General features: G+C 38.0%; 1 protein-coding gene across 1 annotated transcript in view; it reads right to left on the bottom strand.

The window, feature by feature from the left end:
* PDE3B (phosphodiesterase 3B) overlaps positions 1–14975 on the bottom strand; it is a 1918808-nt gene extending 1903833 nt beyond the window's left edge. Inside the window, exon 1 of the mRNA XM_044082789.1 lies at positions 13889–14975. Coding sequence (XP_043938724.1) covers positions 13889–14794 — 906 coding nt within the window. The 5' untranslated portion in view covers positions 14795–14975. The remainder of the gene's footprint in view (positions 1–13888) is intronic.
* Positions 14976–22886: the final 7911 nt, after the last annotated feature.

The following is a 22886-nucleotide window of genomic DNA, read 5'->3' on the forward strand; positions in this document are numbered from 1 at the left end:
TTCTCCTTGGAGACAGTCACCAAATTTCCACATAGTAGTACAAAAACTACCTTGGGTCTCCCCAAACGTGAAGAAGCCACTAGCCTAGTAAGACTAACCCAATGAAAGTATAAAATAAAAATAAATATATTTCATGGAAAATACACAACAGTCTCAAAATGTTACCGCACACGAATCACAAACCATTTGGTCTGTGTACCTCTAAAAAGAACACAGGGATGCCTACTGTTCTTCAAAGTGAATACACGTCAAATACAATATTTAATAAAAAAACAACACTCAAAATTAGATTTTCTAATGTAAACATGCAACTGCCTCCATCACAACTTACATTATGCCAACCTAATCATCTTCTAATCTCAGTCCTATTCAAAATATTCACTCTATGTATCTGCTTTAATTTTACTCAGAATCATCTTAGCCTGTAATCTACCCATGCAAAGGCAGTATCATGTAAAATAAACTTGCTCATTTCCTAATTTTTTTTCTTGCACATTTTGCTCCGTTTAAATGTTAAATTAGAACTATTCTCCTACTATTGCTTCTAAGTCTTTCTTTATAACAATTACATTATGTATATAGTGGCCTGCATTATTATTTACCACCTTATGTTTTCAGTTCTCCTTTAGCATACCAGACACATTTATTTTATTACATTTGATTGACTACATGGGTCACTCTTAGCCCAGAGACAGTCTACAAGTATACCCTGGGTGAGGCTGAAAAACAACTGCAATTGAAAAAGGCAATACTGACTAAATAACTTACAAGGTCTTCTAGACTATACAGCAATACAAAGATGCAACATGTACAATTATAAATTTTTACAAGTGTAAAAGAAATGCAGCAAAACTACATTTCCATGTTGAAGTAGCCGAAAATAAGATATTTACATTGCTGAGCCAGGTACCTGTCAAATCTTCGAACGTTACATGGTCGAGACCAAACGTTCGAAATGTTGAGCGCTCGAAGACAGACTTTCAATAGCGCCGTACGGTGCAGATAGGGAGAATTCCCCTTTTCTGCACTGAAGTGCAGTCTCGGAGTTGGTATATTTAAGTGGGGGGTGCAGGGGGGATTGCACCCCTGCCTACACTGTTAGCGTTTTTTTTTTTGTTTTTACTTTTTTTTTTTTATTTGATGTTCGAACATCCAAATGTCGAACATTTGGTCTCAACCATGTGATGTTCAAACATTTAACATAGACCCACTGAGCCATAAAAAGGTTCAGCAAAATGTTAATGGACGATAACTGATGCTTTTAATACAATGCAAGAACCAAGGCACCCATAATCACAGTTGTTACAGCATACAAAAAAAAAAAAAAAGTAGTGGACAGGAACCATCTTATACTCCACGTTATACAAATGCAATGTTCCACAACCATAAGAATTATAGGCTTTTCCTTGTGTAGCTTGGAACAATTCCAAAATCTCAGAAACTTAGTGAAATAAAATACTACCATTTCACAAAAAAATATATTTTCAAGAAATACAAAAAAAGCAAAAAAAAATGTAGAGAGTCTTCAAAAGAGTACCAGTGGACAATCGGGTTTAGCAGATGAAAAGTCAATATCGCTAGTATGTTTATGTGATCACAATGAACTGCATGTGCCAGTGAGGTGAAAACTAGGTCAATGTTCAGACTGCGTATTAGTACCAAGTTTATCTTACTGTTCCACGTTTAATACTACACACAATTGTACTGTCATACTGTGCCACCCCTATACTAATACCACGCTCATCCTGTTGAACACGGTTTAGTATTACACACATCTGTGGATTTCATATTGCGAGTCCCTGTATTAATATTACACTCACCCCACTACACTATGTTTTAGTTCAACATACTATGGTACTGCCATACTGTGTAACTCTGTCTTAAGCTTATATTAAATACTGTAAAGCTGGATGAAACACTAATGCAAGATCACACTGTAAGCTATTGTATTAATACTAAGCTCATCTTACTGCACACTATCTATTTTAGTTTTGTCAGTTAGTCCAACTGAGCCAGTGGCCTGTTTTCAGTCAGACCCGAGGAGAAAAGCTCCAGACAGACAGTTATTACAAAATTACAAAAACATCCGACAATGAAGTTTTATGCAAACATTACAATGGTGTGCTTTACATGAGAACATTAGACATTTACAAAAGGTGCATGGAAATACTATATTCGTAAAGAAGTTCACCAATGTTTTTGTTTGGTTTATAGGTATCCAGAAGGAGCTGGTCAGAGCTGCAAAGAGTTCTGGGGGGTATAATGTGATATTAGTGAGGACACAGCAGGACAGGAAAGGGGTTTTAAGAGTAGAGTACGAGTCATTTGCAGCTGGGAGTAAAGCAGGTGTTGAGGGAAGTCAAGGCACTGGAGTTGTTTTAGTGCATTGCAGTGATGAGATTTGTAAGGTTGGTTACTAGCACATCTTGCAACAGTATAGTATGACTGACAGAGTTTAGCCAGAAGGGTAGACTGCAGATGAGAAAAGATGAGAGACCAAGTAGACAAGGGCGGAGGAAGACCTGAGTTAGTTTCTGCCTAGAGTCAGGGGCTAGGCATTTTTTTTGGTCATCGATAATAAACACCAACAAGTTTAGTATGTGGGTCTGGTTGTGTGATGGTATTGTTGAAAGAAGAAATGGTGAAGGCTGTTTTGAGGTTACAGAGTTTTGGGAAAAACAGCAGCAGCTTTGTTTTTTGGGGGCTTTAGAATTAGTTGTCAGTTAGCCATTTTTCTACAGATGGGAAGATATGCTGAGTAGTTCACTGGAGGTTAGAGAAACTGTCAGAACATGTAATAAGGGAGAGTCGTCTATATATTGCGTTAGTGAGGATGCTGTACAGGAAGGATAAAGTTGGTTTGGGAAAATATATAAAAAAAAAAGGAGGAGTAGAGGGCCAAGAATCGAGCCTTCAGGCACCCCAGTTTGGACTGGTAAGTAAGGGGAGCAGGTAGCCTGCCACCTTACTGATTGTGGTCTATTCGTGAGACAGCTAGTGAACCATTTAATAGTTGAGGGAGATAAGTTGAGTTGCAATAGTTTATTGAGAAATTTAGAGTATGATACAGTATTTAATGCTTTAGAAAGGTCAAGAAGAGGCAAAAAAACAGTAAATATTTGTCCATGGCTTCGGCAACCGTTTGAGTAAAGGACAGTAGGGTAGTAGATGTACTATGATGGGTTCTGAAGCCATACTGCGTAGGGGTTAGGAGGTTATCTATGAGGTACTTAAGCTGTCTGTGAATGGATTTTTCAAGGAGTCTAGATAGAGGAGAGAGAGGATAGCAACAGGTCTGTAGTTGGATGGTTCATTGCTGTTGCCTCCCTTGTGTAGTGGAGTGATAAAGAATGATTTCCATATATCTGGGATGGTAGATTCTTGAATAGATCTACTGATCAGAATACAGATGGGGTAGGATACTGATTGACCGGCTGATTTAAGAGAGAGGAGGGAAGGCTGTCAGAATAATGAGTGTATCTTTTGAGAGCCAGAGGGTGTGGGTTGTTTAAATTCTTACTTTTCTGAGAGGTGCCAGGGAGTCAAGGATGAAGAGAAAAGTGCGAATGAAATGAAGGATAGCATCACTTAGAGGGATGTGTTTCAGAATTGACCAGTCTAGAGAGAGCTTAGCATGTGATTAAAGGTCTCAATGTTAAAAGTGGAGAGACTGCGACAATCTTTATAGAGATGGTATTTAATTCTCTGAACAGCGTACCTAAGAATTCGGATAGAAAAGTGGTCGCTAAGGGAGTCCAGCAGGGTAGTAGGGTTTTAATACAGGTTAGGGTCAGTTGTTAGGATCCAGTCAAGAGCTACTACTATTATTTTTATTGTATTTTACCATCATACTATTATTTAATATGATGTTGTGCAGTATTGCCAGTTGTACCAGGAGAAGTGAGACAGTGCGAGTGTGGCATATGCCAGCAAGGCTAGCTGAAGTTTTGTAATAGTCGTCTCATTTGACTATCACATTGACTTGTACAGATGCTTGTATTAAAAACATATTTGGAAAAGTTGATCACATTAAAAATGCTGCAACAGAAGCTTAAGAGTTCTGAATGTGTATTGTGCCAGAGTAAGGTGAATATATGTGATGTCATTTTATAACCAGCTGAAGGATGGAACTCTGGCAGCAGCAGTTTGTTGTTTGTTTTTCTTTGGAATCTGGTATAAAAGATCTATGTCAGTTATGACAGTTCAGTTGTTAGTAGCACAGTTCAGTCAGTGTGTAGCATCTCATCTTGCCTTGCGGAAGTAAGCACCTCAGCAGTACATCTTGCCTTGTGATACTAAGCGAGTTAACTAGGGACAGTTTCGCTTTAGTTCAATTAGGAATAATACAGGGAGATTAGTATTTTTTTTCTGTATCTGTGAGACTATATCCAACTTTTTTATATTTCCTGTGCTGAAAACTATGTTGTTTATTGCAACCAAATATCAAGTATTCTCTTATTCTCTATTTTATTATCCATAACTAAATATTTTTATACCACTTCATTGTGGCTGGCCTTTTACAGAATGTTTTTAACATCTTGAAAGTACCTGTGCTTACTTTAGTGACACTATGGCCACTCCGGTAAGCCTTACTGCTTTAGTCACAGTCTAGCATTTATATCAGTATTAACTGGACATAGTATAATTGGTTACCCTTTGCAAAAGACTTAAGAGTATCTGACTGGTGATAGTAATATACTTTATAGTCTGGAGAGAGGGGACACAGCTGGTGAATCTGTGCCAGCCTCCAGAAGTGTGTGTGTCAGATGCTTTGGAGCAATGTGTCCCGGCTCCAAGCGAGTCTTGTTTGGAATCTGCAGAAACAGACAGTCCAGTCCCAGGTCTGCAGCAGGTTCCTTGGGTGCTCATGAGGGAAGTTGAGCTTGATGCTGAGAGCTGCATTTGAAACACGGTGTAAATCCATTCCTGTTTTATTGACTGCCTCTCACTGGTTTCAGTAGCGAGGATTGAAGCTCCTTGATTACTGGCTCAAGGTAAAGAGGTGCGGTCACATTTACAACAGTGCTTTTCTTCCACAGACTCTTTGTAAACAGGACACAGCCAAACTTTGTTATGCATGCAAAATATAAACAATCCAGACATCCTTCCACAACCCCTTTTTCTCCATTTCTTCACATGGGGTCAGGGTGTCACCTCAACAGTGACAATCTAGACCCTATGTTTTCGCCACCAGGTGGCTAGTCTTGTCATGGTTGTTCTTCCAAACCACACATACACTCACACCTATGGCCACACACTCACACCTATGGCCAATTTACAGTGTCCAGTCCACCTACTACAGGTCTTTAGAATGTGGGAGGAAACCACAGCACCTAGAGAAAACCCATGTGAACAGAGGGAGGACAAGTGGACTCCACATAGGAGGTACCCCAGCAGAGAATCGAACTGGACAACCTTTTGCTGACAGGCGAAAGCACTACCTCCTGCACCACTGTGCCACCCCTAACTTATCATTACTTATTCCTTGGTTAACACACTTTTTTTTTTACTTGCATGGGTCTGGGAAGCACAACATCTTTAGTTTATCCACACAATTTACTATTATCCACATAATTTACTATAACCTGTCTGTAGCTACAATGACTCTAATTTTGCAGCTATTGAAATCTTGCCCACAACAATTGCATACAAGTGTAAGAAAAGAGGATACACACTGTCTACATGCAACATGGATCTGTGCTGCAACCAAAAATGCTACTAAATCCAGAAAAGCTGGAAGCACACATTTAATATACCTTGAAAGAAAAACAAAAAGGAAAACTCAAAATTACAAGACAATGTACATAAGCTCACACAAGGAAAAAAATACACGTCTTAACAGGTAATTCTCTAACAGAGCACTGGAAAGGCAGATAGGCATATACATTGTTTAGAATCCGATTATGAACCATTATCTCATATTAATAAAAGACTCTGTGGTAAAACAATTTCAAACAGCATATCAAAAAAATACTTAAATGATCACATGACCAAGTATATTAAAAAACACTCCACTGACAACTGTCATTTGTGTCTGACAACTATACAAGTTTAGCCCAATGACATAATGACAATGTCTCTGCATGTAATAAAAGCTAGATCCACTGATGTCCCTTCCTCCCACTACATGCACTACCCTCTACCCGAGCACTTAAAATTAAGGAGCAAATGGCAACCTCATGGCATACAATTACCCATAATTCAACTGAGGTGTTAATTCAAAGGCAACTTTTACCATCAAAAGCAGGCACAGACAAAATGCAAATGGATGTCTTACGTAATTAAGAGCCTGCTTCTTAGTTTTAGTTTCGAGTATCAAACCAAATGTCATTAGCATCATGTAATGAAGACAGCATCTTGTTTACTACAGGCAGCCAGATGATACCAGTTGTTGACTCACACAGTCAAACTATTATCTCTGCACATTTCAGAATAGAAGTATAAAAGCAATACAAAAAAAGTGTCCATATCAGACACTAATATCACATATTAAAAACTAAAATAAAAAAAAAAAAAAAAAAAACTTTTAACACGTACTAAAAGCAGCAAAGTCTGACCTACACACCTCACAAGCATACCAGTAGCATGGAAAGGCAACCAATAATGTAGGATTTGAATCAAAAACTGCAATACATACATTAACTGCACTGGGAAGATCATATACCTCGAGTCAGCAAGACAGCAAAGGGCTACCACTAGAAACAAGGCTCAACTTTTAACAAAGCAACAGGCGATGAGATACATTTCTGGATGTTAAAAAAAAAGGAAGGCAGGATACTAACAGGCAAACAAAAGCGGTTAAAAAATGTTTATGAAATGCAGAATGTCAAACAGGACATTTCTGTAGGCATTTCATCAGCATACAAGTCAATGAACTGCTAGAAGCACTTAACCCAAAAGTAAACTCGCATGTCCTACAACAGCTGCAAAAATAATTTCAAATATCATTGCCTTATCCAACTGAAAAATATAGTTTTGTAAACAGATGATCATATAAACTCATACATCACACCAACAGCACTACTAGATAGGGGCCAGGGGTACTAGCTGCTAGTACAAGGGTCTAGGGAACTACTAAAGGGGCGGTGAATACCGCACAACGTGGCTGGGCTAATATATGCCTTCGGGCAGATAGGTTCATAGGTTGGTACTGGGCTATGTAAATTGTTACTATGTAGCTTAGAATTCTATCAATAATGCAGTTTTGTATATCAAACTGCTGTATTTTTTACACCATCAACAATGCATTATGACCCTTAAACTAGAAACAAGTAACAGTTCAAGCAAAATTCAACATATAATCATATGTAGCATATATATTGTATGTTTATGTAGAATATATCATGGAGCTTATAACCAAAGACATTGGTAATCTCCAAACTCTGGACCCCACCCCACCCAGTTTGGGTTTGTAAAAGGCAGATCATGTCTCCTAAACCTGATTGCTTCAGTCACCAAAGCCACAGAAAAGGATAATGTGGTTCACACAGCCTATCTAGATCTCGCCAAGGCTTTTGACACCATCCCCTACTCTGGAATTATAGATAAACTCACTAAACTAGGTATATATCCGTATGTCACAAGATGGGTTGGCAACTGGCTCACTGACAGAACCCACACTGCAGATGCCTGGTGTCAAAGCCATGGCCTCAAGCTCAATGACAAAAGTGCACTGTCATCCCCTTTGGTAAAAACTCTGTTCCCATGAGCTACCACATAGGTGGTAGTCTACTTAACACAGAAAGTGTGATAAGACACCTTGGGACACAGGTGGACAGTAGTCTCTCCTTTGATAATCACATCGCCACAGTGGTCAGGAAATCCTTCTAAGTGGCACACCTCATCACAAAAGGATTTTCATCCAGGAAAAAAAAAAAAAAGAGGAGGTCATTGTTCCCCTCTGCTCATCACTCTTTAGACCCATTATAGAGTACAACACCCTTTTTGGTATGTACCTCACAAGACATCTACAACTGGAAAGGCAGCAGAAATACCTCACAAAGAGGATTACCAGCCTCAAACAGATGCCCTACGCAGACAGTCTCAAACAACTCCAGCTTTATTCCATCGCATATCGCCTACTCAGAGGCGATCTCTGCCTAACATACAAAGCTTTGTCAAACCCAGAGCTGTTGGACATGCTCCACTTAAAGAAATCCCAATTCCTCCGGGCTACAGGCTCTAGGGACCTAAACCTTGTCACTACAATAAACAGAACATGCTGGAGGGACAGATTCCTGTCCCAGAGACTTCCCATACTCTGGAACAAACTACCTATCTACATCAAAAAAAAGCTCCTCATTAACACTCTTCAAGAAAAATCTTGATGACTGAATGGGAAATACGAAATTCACCTAGGGGATCACCTCTGTGGCTCTGCTCGACAGGGGCACAGGAAAATAATTTTCTTGGATGACGAAAGACAGGGTACCTTTTTGGCTAGGCTTATATAGACCCTAGGGCCAATAACCTAGTACCTTATCTATGAACCTATATATAAAAATATACAACATATATATTGTACAATCCAGTCTTCATAATTTACGGTCATAACACCCCCTTTAACCAGCTATACTGTTTACTCTGACCAGCCTTCCTTTCAGTAACAAACAAAACCTACATACACTAACACCAACAACCTGAGGTTGTACAAATCCTGGGCTTGCATTCCAAACAAAAGAATATTACACAAAATATAGTCAAATTAACAACCATGACTATAAATCATAAAAAATGTGCACAGAATTACAGCATAACGTACATTTATACAAGAGGCTTCCCATTGAAAGGGGGGGGGGAATCAGGCTTGGGCTGTAAACAATATTTGCATTACTGTTGTAAATTTTATTTAAATTTTATTTAAACACACGTTAAGCAGCGCTCTTAAATTCTTATGAGACACAGTATATAACACTAAAAAGCCTGGAAATGCGGCAGAGAATCTCTTTAAGATGTTGACGCAAGTTAAATCATTTTTTTTTTACCTTAAATGACAAACTGCTGACATTCTTCCTTAGAAGCCACACTTTCAGTAAGAGAGCAGCCCTGATGATGAACAAAACTTAAGTCATGTGGTCAATAACTGCACACTGACTTCAAATATCACTATTGTTTCCCAAAATAAATGCTCAATCATAAGTGAGCACACAGCATGCTGAAAGAAGAGCCCAGTGCCATCATGTATATCTCCATTATTTTTCTGCATTAATACTTTTAAAGTCAGTTTAAAAAAATGACTTTTGTTCCCAAATCTGCTAACTAGGAATCATCTACATATTAAAACTAGGTACATATTATTCAAGACAGCTAACTAAGTATATCTGATTTTAAGTGATTTCAATGAACTTCGACTTCTTCATAAACCTTCACACTCCATAACTTTTTTCCACAGCTCCTGATTTCAGCATTTAAGAATTTTCAAATGGGATGAACGTAGACACTTGCTTTACTTTTCTCTATACAATGCTTTTTTCCACGTTTTTTCTGTAGACCTGAGCTTTACCACTATTTACATAATTACCGTTTACCACAAGTGGCCTTTGTCCAGTTATATGATAACTTTGTTACTGGCTTACATTTTATTTTCTATATTAAATAATTGTTAAATACTACTTACCTTATATAAATATACTGTAAACAATAAATTGTTGTGTATACACTATCTTGGCACTTTATGACGCAGGGTTTTGCAGAAAAGGATCATATGACCAGATAGCCTACATTGTACAATTAAAATGAAATGAACGAATGAATCACTATGTCTCTTAACCTTTGTAAAATTGTGACGGACTGCAGTTGCTAAACAACAAATGTAAAATATCACCAATTATAACCACGGTATTGTAATAACCAAAAAAAAAAAAAAAACAAGAACAGTAAACTTGCATCTGTTGCCAATACAGTCCTTTACACACTGTCTGTATTAACAAAAGAATTGTAATCGCCAATGGATGCAAGTTCATGCTACTTACTAAATAATAAAAACACATTCCTGAACAAATACATAAGGGTGTAAAGTGTACATAAATCTTATTCTCTCAACTTTTTAGGCAAATACCACTCTGGAAGTGTTCTCCATTTAAAACCTTTATCCTTGATTATATTCGGCTTATCTTGATTTAAGAGTTTCAGAATTACAAGGGCAACTATTCAGTTAGCATACATATATATATATATATATATATATATATATATATGTATGCTATATATATATATATATATATATATATATATATATATATACACACACACACACACTATATATATACATACATATATATATATATATATATATACACATACACACACATACACACCAATGGCCTCACATGGTATGACTACAAGCATGAAGTACACATAGTGGGATGCTACACTTGCACCTTTCTGTAAAAGGTATAACAAATATTGAACTGCTTAACTACAGACTAGTGAATGTAAAATAATTTGCATATCATTTACATATGACTTCTAGCTACAGGCACACTATTTTTTTACCCTTGTATCACTATTTATCAGTCAACAATGACTCCATGTAACAATGGATATCACATACAAGTTATGTATCTCCCCCATAAATTGCTACCACCAGCCTACATTAGTGTCAGACTGTTAAATATCACTGCAGTCCATGTAATTTGCATATTACTTAAAATGATCCATCTGAAGAAAATGTACAGAATCGACACGTTACTAGAATCCCATTAGACTGCACTATATGTATGCATATTCATCAAAATATTCATTATTAACTATTTCAGTAGAAAATGTTTCTAGTTATTTGCAACTCTTAGCGAAATGGCCTCTTGTCATAATTAAAACAAACAGTCTAAGAACAGTTCATTTACCCAGTTAAATAATTAAATAAAAATACAAATCCATTCCAAAGAAAGGAAAAATAGGAGCCATTTCAGAATGTATTCTTCGTAACTGACTACTATAGACGACATTTATAAATGCAACAAGTAATCTGCAAAAGCAGCACACAGCACGAAATCAATTTAAAGCCAAAACTGCAGTATAACCACTGCACAAAACATTTACTTCTTATTATGCATTCAAACAAAAGCAACAACTATGCTAAACTAACAACTTAAATTAATGTTAACAGAAATATATGCAACCAAGTCATTTAAAACTGAATTAACTACATAGACACGCAAGAAAATTGTTACTATCCACAGAGTCATTCAGTGTGTCTCACACAAGGTCTAGCATAAGTAAATTCATTCTGTAAGCAATCCTGTTACCAACTAATACTGCCAAAGTAACAAAACAGGATGGAGTTCAGTATGTGGTAGAATTATTTGTTGCTGTTGTACTAAATTAGTTTTTAGCCATCAAGTCGCTCTAATTCTCATTTTAAAGTAACAAATGAGATCAGAAACGAATGCAGAATGAACTACTTGCCAAAGTAAAAAATAAGCCAAGCCAGCTAAACCCAGTACCTAAAATCCAGAAGTTAATGCAACTCTCCACAGGTAAAAAGTATTTCTTATAGAATTTCAAGGCACAGCAAACTAGGTCACCACTCAAATAATTGTCCTTATTTGGACGAATGTGTCATGAAAACTGACAAATGTCCTCAGATTTCAGGACAGCTAGAATTCTAATCCTGAAATGTCTTTATATGACACAGTTTTATTTATGTATTTAGCATTTGTTTGCCAGGCAAACGAGTTGTTCTGTGAACCCTTTTCAGCCACAACCTATACCATCTGTCAAACATGCAATCACAAACTTAAGTGCAATTGTTCAACAGCAGAATCATATGGCGTTGTATTAACACATAATAAAATAGTACAAACTTACACATGTATACAGTAGTACATGCATTCAGTAATGTATTTAACAGTATTAGTAAAGCAAAAAATAAAAAACACTAATGCTTTGCCAAGTAAACCTTTGTTTAGACAGTATAGTGTAACTCATTATTTGCACTGACTATGGGTAATGTATGCCATGCTGAATATCACGTTTATGCAAAAAAAAGTGGCTCACTTTTAGGCATCTGAAAAGGTATTGAATCTTAAGAAATTCTGCATTCTCAACTGTCAAAGTCAGCTTCAAATAGTACTAGCAGGTTTGACGTGGGGAAGTGCCGGATTATCCGTACCAATATACAGAAATAAAGTTTAAGTATCTATCAGAACTTTTAATTTGCAATAATGGACAGCTACACACAACACAAAGTTTCGTAACTTCATTATGCAAGCAAAACTGCAACTATTCATTTGTGCTGGTTTAAATACATTATGTCTTAAACAAAAGCGATTTCAGAAGATTGACCCAGTACCTAATAATCATGCAACTGGGAAAACACCGACTGCAAATACTAAAATTACAACGAGATAGTCAACCAGCAAAAAATACCCTTCTTAGCTTCAGAAAGTGTACATTCTGTGACGCTACTTTGCAACCAAGTTAACTGGAAAAACATATCTATCCTGCATTTAAATTATTACCACATCGATGTGTATTTAAATAGTTCAGAGCTCACATCGATGTGTATTTAAATAGTTCAGAGCTGACTAAATGACGTAAAATGTAAGAAAACACCAATCTGCTTATACCGTTATTGTGTCCCCCGCATGAAACAAGCGCTCGGTCTTAAAAAAATAATTCCTTGGTGCGGTGCAGCTTTATTGCAAGCAAAATCACTGGACTTAAATTAAACCTGGCAATTACAAAGTAAATAATAAAAAAATGTAATACACAATACGGCACTGATTTACAGTGAAAACCCTGCATAATTAGTATTTACATATGCTACGGGAAACTCCACATGTCTTGAGGAAAAGGCAAGGGGATGTGCAGTGCCCATAATACTTTCCACAATTCTTAGTGTGCTGGAAGGCCACATTGGAATTAAATATGCCTGTTTAATATATTTGGAAACAAGTCAGAAGCTAAACGATGCAAATGATTCTCAAAGTGCTCCTGCGCGAAATTCATTAGCCAAGTCCAATGCTGACCGGCCCAGGGAAGGAGTACATCACCTTTAAAAGTTCCCATTTTAAATAAAATGAACCTGCCTCTCCAAAGGCAGTTCAAGAGCAGTAGCAAGAAAAACGGTATGACCGCCCCCCCCCATCTAATGAATGCTTTGTCACTTCATAACAACATGTGCATTTCATGCTTTTCTTAAAGCCACTGCGTGACAGCAAACAATGAAACTGTAAATGAAATCTCTGCATCAGAGCCATTTCAACCAGGTAGTGCAGAGATGCAAGCAAATATTTGCAGTCAATAAAAGCTGTGCAACAAGGACTATGCATACAGCACTTTTCCCAAAATTGTACCCCTCAACTGCTGTTAAAGTTTACCAGATTACGTTTTCTTAAAGCATCTGAAAATGTCACCACCACTTTCTTCTGGAAAGGGCCAGTGAGGTACAATACAATAGTAACTAACCATTTCAATTTAAGGAAAAATGAAAAGCTTCCTGCAGGGATCAGACAGACCCAGCAAGACTAATCACTTGGGAAAGCACCAGATGCATGTAAACAAAGCACACCAAGAGAACTCAGCAGCCATGTGCATTTCAACCATGGACTTCTGAAAATGCAACCAACACCACAGTAGAAACTGTAACTAGACAAAAATAAACGCAATACTACAAATAAACTACAGTGAAAAAAACAGCAGAAACTAGCTTAACTGTGGATTCTCGGATTTGCATTAGTTCTCGGACACTTTCCCAAACGAAAGCAATAATAACCATAAAAGTAACAGCGGCGTGATCAGTGCATAGAATAGCGATAAACACACTTCCTCTGTAACTTCCACAATCTTTGGCGATTTTGCAGACAGAGGACACCACATATGAACCACAGAGATGGCAGTTTCAGATTCACCGGTCCACAACTTCTAATGAAAAAGTGCAGCTTACCTGTTCCCGGGAAATGCAAGGCAAAGAAGGTCTTCGAGGCATTTTATTATAACTCCCATAATAACTGGATGAAGTTTCTCCTAACGATACACAGCTGGACCTCCTTCTTGGTCTGATCACAGGCACTTTATCCTCGACAGCAAGCGTCCTGGGATGAGCTTCCTTCGTCTGAAAGAAATGATCACAACAGAGTGACAACACCGACCCAGTGATCCCAAAACAACATGCTAACAAGGGTCGGACAGGTTGGGGCAAAGGCTTGAGGTTAGTTAGAGAGACTAGCCAAAGCAAACTGGCGAAGATTAAAATCAACACATTGTGTTTGAGTTTTAAAGTGGGAAATAAAGTCAGTAAGCCCACACAGCCCAGTACAAACAGCAACCTGCCCACCATTTGCATCTGGTGGGGATCTTCTTTCCAGAACAAGCACTGCAACACCAAAAAATCTCCTAAGTAACAACATGCTGGCAAAGAAAGAAGCCAAATTCTGCTAATCTCTTTCTTGGTTCTCTTCAGATAAAACGTTAAAAAGAAGAAGGCACAGCCTATGCTAAACAGCGGGCTAACAGACTGCGAGAAGCCCAGAAGAAATGACTGTAAACTCCGCAGAAGCTCTGAGGAACTCAGTCCACTTTGAAGGCTCCAGAAAACTAGAAAAGAAACTCCTAACGCAAAAAACGCGCCAAAGTAAAATGCAAATCCGCTAAATTTATGAGATCCGATAAAATCCACATTGCAAAACCGACATACGTTGGCCAAACAGCCCCTTTGGTGATCTTGTTTTAAAGGGGTGACGCAGCTCTTGACATATCCATTCCTAAAGCTTTCAGTGTTGGTCGTACTGCCAATCCCATCTTGGTGCTTCGCTTTATTTTGTAAGAGCTCTCCTTCTTCCCTCATAGCCATGTTTATCACTCGCCCTTATTCATTATTCTTCTTAATATAGTTACCCTGAATTAAAATATTTTATGTTAGTAAGCGCGGTCCATGGTCACCGACAGTAGCCGAGCATTTTGGGTAAAAGGAAAAGAAGGTGAAATATATTTTTCTCAGAACTTGGCCTCACTGTCGCCCTCTGTCTTTACTTCAGCTACAATAGTTACTATGTGTTTTGGTGGACGGCGTGCTCGCCTCACGTATGCGCACACGGTTACTAGCTATGTGAGCTCAGTCACTGTTTTTATGTCTGTGGGAGACTGCAAACTTACTGGTTGTTTATTTGTCAAAAACTTAAATCTTCCACATTTTCTTTATTTACTAAACTTTAGTTTTAAACTCAGGAAAGATCGAACTGAGCACAGCCAGTTTACACTGAAAGCCGGACTGTAAAGTTTCTAAACAAACTTCAACGGTTTTAATTTTTAAAAGTTAAACGATTCTACATAACTCTCAACTTTCCCTGATTTTGGCTTCAATTTTAGCTGGATACGGCCCGATTCTCGAGAGATTTGCTGAGAGCTATGACAGAGAATAATTAAGCAATAACCCACACCTGGGTGTGGGTAATGCTGGATTTACCCACGGTTGGTGTGGTTTGGTCACGAGGGCGAAGCCCGTTGGCCAAACAAAGACAACAGTGGGTAAATCCAGCATTACCCACACCCAGAAGTGGGTTATTGCTATTATACAATGATATTATTTAAGAAAAAAATACTTTTCTTAAATAATGGTATTGTATAATGCCTCCTTGCTGCCCTTCCGCAGCTGTCCAGTATTCTGCAGCAGTTTTGATGTACTGCGCATGAGTATGGTTGCGCAGTACATCAGAACTGTGTGTGGAATCTACAGAGAAAGGAAGATCTCTGTTGCTTTTAAAAACTTGTCTCGCTATGTTAAAAGAGTTTAACATTGCGAGATAGCTTTAAAAAAAAAAAAGCAACGGAGATTTTCCTTTCTCCGTTGCTTTTTTTAAAGCTGTTTTGCTATAGTTTAGCATAGCGGGACAACTTTAAAAAAAGCAACAGAGAAAGGAAGATCTCCGTTGCTTTTTTTAAGATATCTCGCTATGTTAAACTCATTTAACATAGCGAGATAACAGCAACGGAGCTCTTCCGTTCTCCGTTGCTGTCCAAAAAAAAAAAAGACTTATACTAATGGAAAAAGTCCAGGCAACCGGACCTTTTTCCATTAGTATAAGCCTTTGATTTACAATGTGCACGCTGACCAATCAGCGTGCACATTTTGGAATATTAACGGGGAGTCATTGTATAATACCATATTGAACACACCAGAGACTAGAAAACATGCACAGTATGAGTAGAAAATATACATCATCAGTAGCCAATTCAGTTTTTGAAGAATATGATATACAAGATGCAAACCAATTCCTATGTACCTCATCTCAAGTGATCTCATCTTTGATTTAGTTCAAAGATCCAAATCATTCTCAACAGAAGACATATTTACTTCACTGGTAATTACATGTTCACTCAGTCTGTATCACTGGAGGGAAATGCCCAATATCTGAACATGATCCCCAGACAGGAAGCAACTTTTTATTAAGAGACTTCAGTTACCCAGTATTGACTGAAGCATCTACCCATTAAGTAACTGTGACACCTAGCCCTTTCTCCACAACATCAGCCAGAAATACCTGGACCAAGTAGTTATTATGTTATGAGTTGCAAAACTTTCTTAACAGTCACTTTGTTAGCTCACGTATTTTTGTAAGTTGACAGATGTGCAAATGCACTGTCTTGCCTTTAAATATTGGCATCAGTTGGGTGGCAAGAATTCAGCAATACAAACAAAAAGGTAAGTCCAGTAGAAAAAGGTAAATGATAACTTTGAGTACTCCAGAATTACTTAGAAATCTGGAGCCATGTGAATATGTTAATAATAATAATAAAACTAATAATATAAAAATAATAAAAACAAAGTTAATAATAATAACAGTCCAAGCTGTTTAATAATAAAATAATACTCCAAAATGATATTAATACTCTAATGATGATAATAATAATAATAATAATACTCTAATGTGGTAGCTAGAAGGTCCTCTGTGTCATCAGGTAGAGGTTGCAGCTTTCCTTTTAACTTTTTGGCTTAAGAATTCTGATCAAACCCAAATAAATTTGTAACTATTAATGAAATTCATTTAGAAAGTTGTTAGAGGACCACAGTTTCTGTGACAGTGTTCATTTTCTGAGTAATAAAAAAGTAAGTAATGCTAATATCTGGCATTATTGGCTGGATAAAAAGAAAAAAAAAGTCATGCTAGGATTCACTTCGGGTGTTGAGTGTGGTCATTTACATGGTGTTATTATGCAGTGTTGTCAAGCAGATTATGTGGCTAGCTTGTTGTGTAGTAAATTTCTACTCAGTAAGAGCGTGTTGAGATAGATTGTCAGCATTTTTTAATCATTTTGCATTATTCTGCAGATATCTATTTGTAGATATTCAGGAAGAATGGGTCAGGGCCATATACACTCTGATGACCTTCCCTCACCTTTTTATTAGTGACCAGATGAATAAATGATGTTGGCAAGAAACAAAGTGGTTAAAACAAATAAATTACATTTCAGTGTGTATGGTAGCAAATCAATAGACAAGCACAGCTGTGCTTCGTAGTGGCCAGATCTTGCAGGTCAGTGGATGGAAACTAAAGCTCCCATTTTGGAATGGTATAACAAGTGGTGATGAGGATGAGGTTGGTGATAGTAATAATAATTAATATTAAATCCTGTTAGCAAAACGTAGTAATCTAAAGATACATTTTATACTTCTGAAGGTAGAAATTTACAGTATTGCAATAAACCAAACAGGCTTTCAGAAGAGAATGAAAACTTGAAATTCTTAAAATCATTTTTCGGGTTTTAGTAATGGAATAACCCGAATACTGCATCTGATATCTATGTACAAGGAGCATTTATATAAAAGTGCACATGGATGCATGTGTATGCAAAATATAAGAAAAAGGGGGTCTTGTTAAGATCTGGAAATCTTTAAAGGACCATCTGGATATAGTTAAGACTAAACTAAATAAGGTATTAAAAGTGGGCAGATTGGCAGGCCCATTTCCTAATCAACCCAGAAGAGCAATCAAGGTTTCACCTACAGGCATAGTCCCCAAAAAGAAGCCAGGTGAATTTCATCTCAGTCATCACCTGTCATATCCAGAGGGGAAATCTTTATGGGAAGGGGCTTTGGCACTTTATGCTTCATTGATGAAAGGGTTAAGAAGGTGAAAGTGAAAGGGAGAGGGGACCTAAAGGCAAAAGCGGTTATAGATTCTGCTTTTAGACTTTTACCCATTGCTACTAAGACTAGGGGTGGTTAGGCTTGGTTTTTGAAGTTCAGTATTACATGGATAAATGCATGCCAGTGGGTTGTTTGCTTGTGATACATTTGGAAGGTTTAGTAGCTTTTTGCTTGGCTGCTGGCACACAGATTAGGGGAGGATAACACTGTTCATTACTTGGATGATTTTATTTGTGGGGAAGAAAGATACGGGGGAATGTCAGTGATCTGCAGACACCTTTATTCAAATCTGTAAAGAGATGGGGTACCAGTAGTAATGGGTAAAGTGGAGGACCTGAGAAATAGATACCAGACACTGATAATTCATTAACAGACCCCCCCCCCTTTTCTCTTTTACAGTGGCCATGAATCTGGTTGCTATCTCTAAATGCAAAACCTACCCCAGATTGAGTGCCAGATCAGTTATGGGTTTTATGCGTAGATGAGAATGGTACCCTCAGTAGAAGGGCAAGGGTAAGTCATAATAAATGCATACAGCAATTTTGCTGACTAGATTATCCAGAGGCTGGGAACCATCATACCCAATTCTACCTCTCCAATCAGGAATGACAGTTTGGTAATGAAGGAAAGAGGTTGGAGTTTTATCAGCCTTGAATTGATTTCCGGATTAAGGGGCTTAGCTAATTAATTTCAAGTATGGTCAGTGTTTAAAAGGCTAGGGGAGGCAAATGCCCAAGATTCTTGAGAAGAGGTACCCCGTAGGTCCAGCTGTATTACACAAACTATGGCTTGCTGTTTCAGAGGTTTGTTTTTCTTCTTATGAGGTAGCATTATTTAGGGCCACCTTTATTCTGGCTTTTTGTGGGGCATTTAGATAGTCTGAAATTGTCCAACCAAATAAGAAGAAAGGCGAGCGGACAGTCTTGCCTTTGGCACATGTTCATGTGCTGGAGGAGGGCACTTGGATTTTAAGTGGCTAAATCCAAAGTGATCAAGAAGGCAAAGGTAATTGGGTAAGACTGGCTACCCCAGAGGGTTTGGAATGGGATGTGACTAAACTGATGCTGGAGTACCGCAGCTATAGGGGTATGTTAGATGGTCCACTTTTTTGCCATTAGCAAGGTGAACCTCTTACACGATATCAGATGAGAGCAGTTTTAAAGGAGGCAATTAAGTTGTGTGGCTTAGACAAAGATAGGTATACAGTGCATTCTTTTCAGATAGGTGCAGCCTCATATGCACACGCAGTGGGGGCTTCACAGGCCAACATTATGAGAATGGACAGGTGGAAGTCCAATGCTTATAAAAGCTATGTAATGTGTAAACAACTTTAACTCTTGTCCTTTGTATTTCAGCTCACACATCATCAGACCAGAAATACATATGGATAGCTGGTCACTCTTTTATTCAGAGGGTCCACCTCTAGGTCCAGGGGAGGCTGGGCTTATCTTTCCAAAGAGGAAAATGAGCTTCTTGTAAAGCAGTTTGGTTTGGGGTATCAGGAATGCAGTGGCACCATCTTAGTGCAGTACTACAACAAGCAGCAAGAAGTAGTAAACCTCCTACAGCCATTGTGTTACACCTAGGGGGTAATGATATTAGTCAACATCCAATAAAAGATCTAATTGGTTTGATGGTACAAGAGATAAATTGCATGCATGAATGCTGGCCACAAGCTATTATTTGTTGGTCAGAAGTGTTACCGAGAAAAAGATGGAAGGGGAGGCTAGGTCCATTAAAGCTGTGCTAAGAATGAGACAGAGAAGCAATAATTCAATGTATAAGGTGTTAAGGGACATTAATGGGTTGTACATTCCTAGTATGACAGGGATGGGTTTCATTTATCTGAAGAGGGTTCACGGGTTTTTTATAAGGAATTACAAACAGGTTAGCTTTGAAGGGCATCCACCCAGAATAGGATGAGATGTGCTGGCGGAAGGGAGGAATATTCCTCCCTTCTGTGGCAGAAGGCAGGAAAGGTAAGGGAGGCCAAGGTAAGTGGAGGAGAGGTCACAGGACTCTTTAGCTGGACCTTTCACAAGCTAGACAGCCCCAAGGGATTGTTGCCAGGGGACGTATCAGCCCAGCAACGGCTCCTTGGCAGATTGTAAGGCGGCCCAGAGGAATTGTGATGAATTGTGAAAAATTGTTATGATGTGGGTATGATTTATCAGAAGGGCTGGATAGCGACAGTGCTGTTTGTTGTCCTGTAGGTTTAGGGGAATGCTATGAAAGAAATAAATGGTCTCCCTGATATTCCTGCCTTGCGCACATCTCATAATAATTGGCTTCTATTAGAGAAAGGTTATTGACAGCAATTGGCAATAAACACATGGCTGCGGCCATTTAGTCCATCTGAAGTCTCTGTGTTTTTATTGAATATGTACCTTGTGGTAACCTTGACTTGTTAAACATGCAACCTTGATACATATTTTGACAATGATGCAATGGAATGACATGTTCTGAGCTGGTTCTGGATAGAGCTCAATGGCTTGATATGGATCATTAACGGAATTATGAACAATGTGTTGAATGTTTTATGTAAGTAACATGTGAAGGTTATTCTGGACACATCAAGGGCAAAGCAAGGTAAGGTATCTGTCAAGTGTGGTTATTGGATTACTAGACTTTAGTAAAGGCAGGTAGAGCTGTACCAGTCTTGGACAAATGTAAATCCACTACATTTGTGAGATCAGATAAAATCCACATTGCAAAACCGACATACGTTGGCCAAACAGCCCCTTTGGTGATCTTGTTTTAAAGGGGTGACGCAGCTCTTGACATATCCATTCCTAAAGCTTTCAGTGTTGGTCGTACTGCCAATCCCATCTTGGTGCTTCGCTTTATTTTGTAAGAGCTCTCCTTCTTCCCTCATAGCCATGTTTATCACTCGCCCTTATTCATTATTCTTCTCAATATAGTTACCCTGAATTAAAATATTTTATGCTAGTAAGCATGGTTCATGGTCACCGACAGTAGCCGAGCATTTTGGGTAAAAGGAAAAGAAGGTAAAATACATTTTTCTCAGAACTTGGCCTCACTGTCGCCTTCTGTCTTTAGCTCAGCTACAACAGTTACTATGTGTTTTGGTGGACGGCGTGCTCACCCCATGTACTCACACTCGTTTACTAGATATGTGTGCTCTGTCACTGTTTTTTTTTTATGTTTGCGGGAGACTGCAAACTTACTGGTTACTTATTTGTCAAAAACTTAAATCTTCCACATTTTCTTTATTTACTAAGCTTTAGTTTTAAACTCAGGAAAGATCGAGCTGAGCAAAGCCAGTTTACACTGAAAACTATACAGAAAAGTTCCTAAACAAACTGAAACGGTTTTATTTTTTAAACGTTAAAAAGTTAAGCGAACATAACTCTCAACTTTCCCTGACTTTCAGGTACATCCCTGATTTTGGCTTGAAACGTAGCTGGATGCGGCCCTGATTCTCAAGAGATTTGTTCCTGGTTTGCTGAGAGCTATGATAGAGAATAATACCACACTGTATACACCATTGACTATAAAATATGCGCACTACTCATAGGGTATGAGTAGAAAATATACATAATCATTGTGGAGCATGAGAATCATGCGCATCATCAGTAGCCAGTTCAGTTTTTGAAGAATATGACATACAAGATGCAAACCAATCCTTATGTACCTCATCTCAAGTGATCTCATTTTTGATTTAATTCAAAGATCCAAATCATTCTCAACAGAATACATATTTACTTCATTGGTAATTACATGTTCACTCTCTTTATCACTGGAGGGAAATGCCCAATATCTGAACATGATCCCCAGATTGGAAGCAACTTTTTATTAAGAGACTTTAGTTACCCAGTACTGAATGAAGCACCTACCCATTAAGTAACTGTTACACCCAGCCCTTTCTCCACAACATCAACCAGAAATACCTGGGCCAAGTACTTATTATGTCTCTATTAGGGGCACAAAAGCCCTACATCTTGTGTTAACTACCTCCCCTGCCATCTACTCAGCTGTGCAACTATTTCTTCCCTTAGTTAAATCTGATCATTTAGCTATCACTGTCTGCCTCACAGCAGCTTCCATAGTCCCAAAAATCAATCCATCCAAATTCAGGGACTTCAGCAAAACCAGCCTATAAGATTTAAAAAAAAAACATAAATGGTCCAGTCACACCCTTCAACACTCCATCATTTTGAAGAGCATCCTTCATTTTGCCTCATAGTTTTACCCCATCCCTTGTAAATTTTTTCCTATTCTGGTAAATAACTGAGGATTAGTGGCAGTCAATAATGTCTGACATTAGAGTTTCATACTTCTTATTGTTCGGAATGTCTGCTGATGTAAAACATGTTCTATTAACTTTTTAAGTGAATTGGAGTAATATTGAAAATGTGCCCTGATTTTGGGTCTTTAAACCCCATTAATTTTGCTTTTATCCCTGATTCTTGTGCAAAGAAGTTAGTATCTATGGGTCCAGTCTCCCTGAATCTCTGAACATTGATTCCCCAGCCTCAACCCAAGAATTATATGACCTATTAATCACCATATAAACATAAATGACCCTTTCTATCCTTAGCAAAACAATAAACACATCATCCAATATGTCAAGATAATATGTTTCTTGTTAAATAATCCATTGATTCTAAATTCCTAGCTTAAAAAAAAAAAACTTGCCCCAAGTCATTAAAAAAAAAATACAAATTAGTAGGAAACTCAGAAATACTATGAGTAACACGAAGACCATGTACAACACAAGATAGCCACCAACATTAAAACTAACCTTAAGGCCTTTTACACCTAAGTACATGAAATC

This window comes from Protopterus annectens, chromosome 9.part0 (assembly GCF_019279795.1).
Source record: "Protopterus annectens isolate FY-2018-M chromosome 9.part0, PAN1.0, whole genome shotgun sequence".
In the NCBI taxonomy this organism is placed as follows: domain Eukaryota; kingdom Metazoa; phylum Chordata; order Ceratodontiformes; family Protopteridae; genus Protopterus; species Protopterus annectens.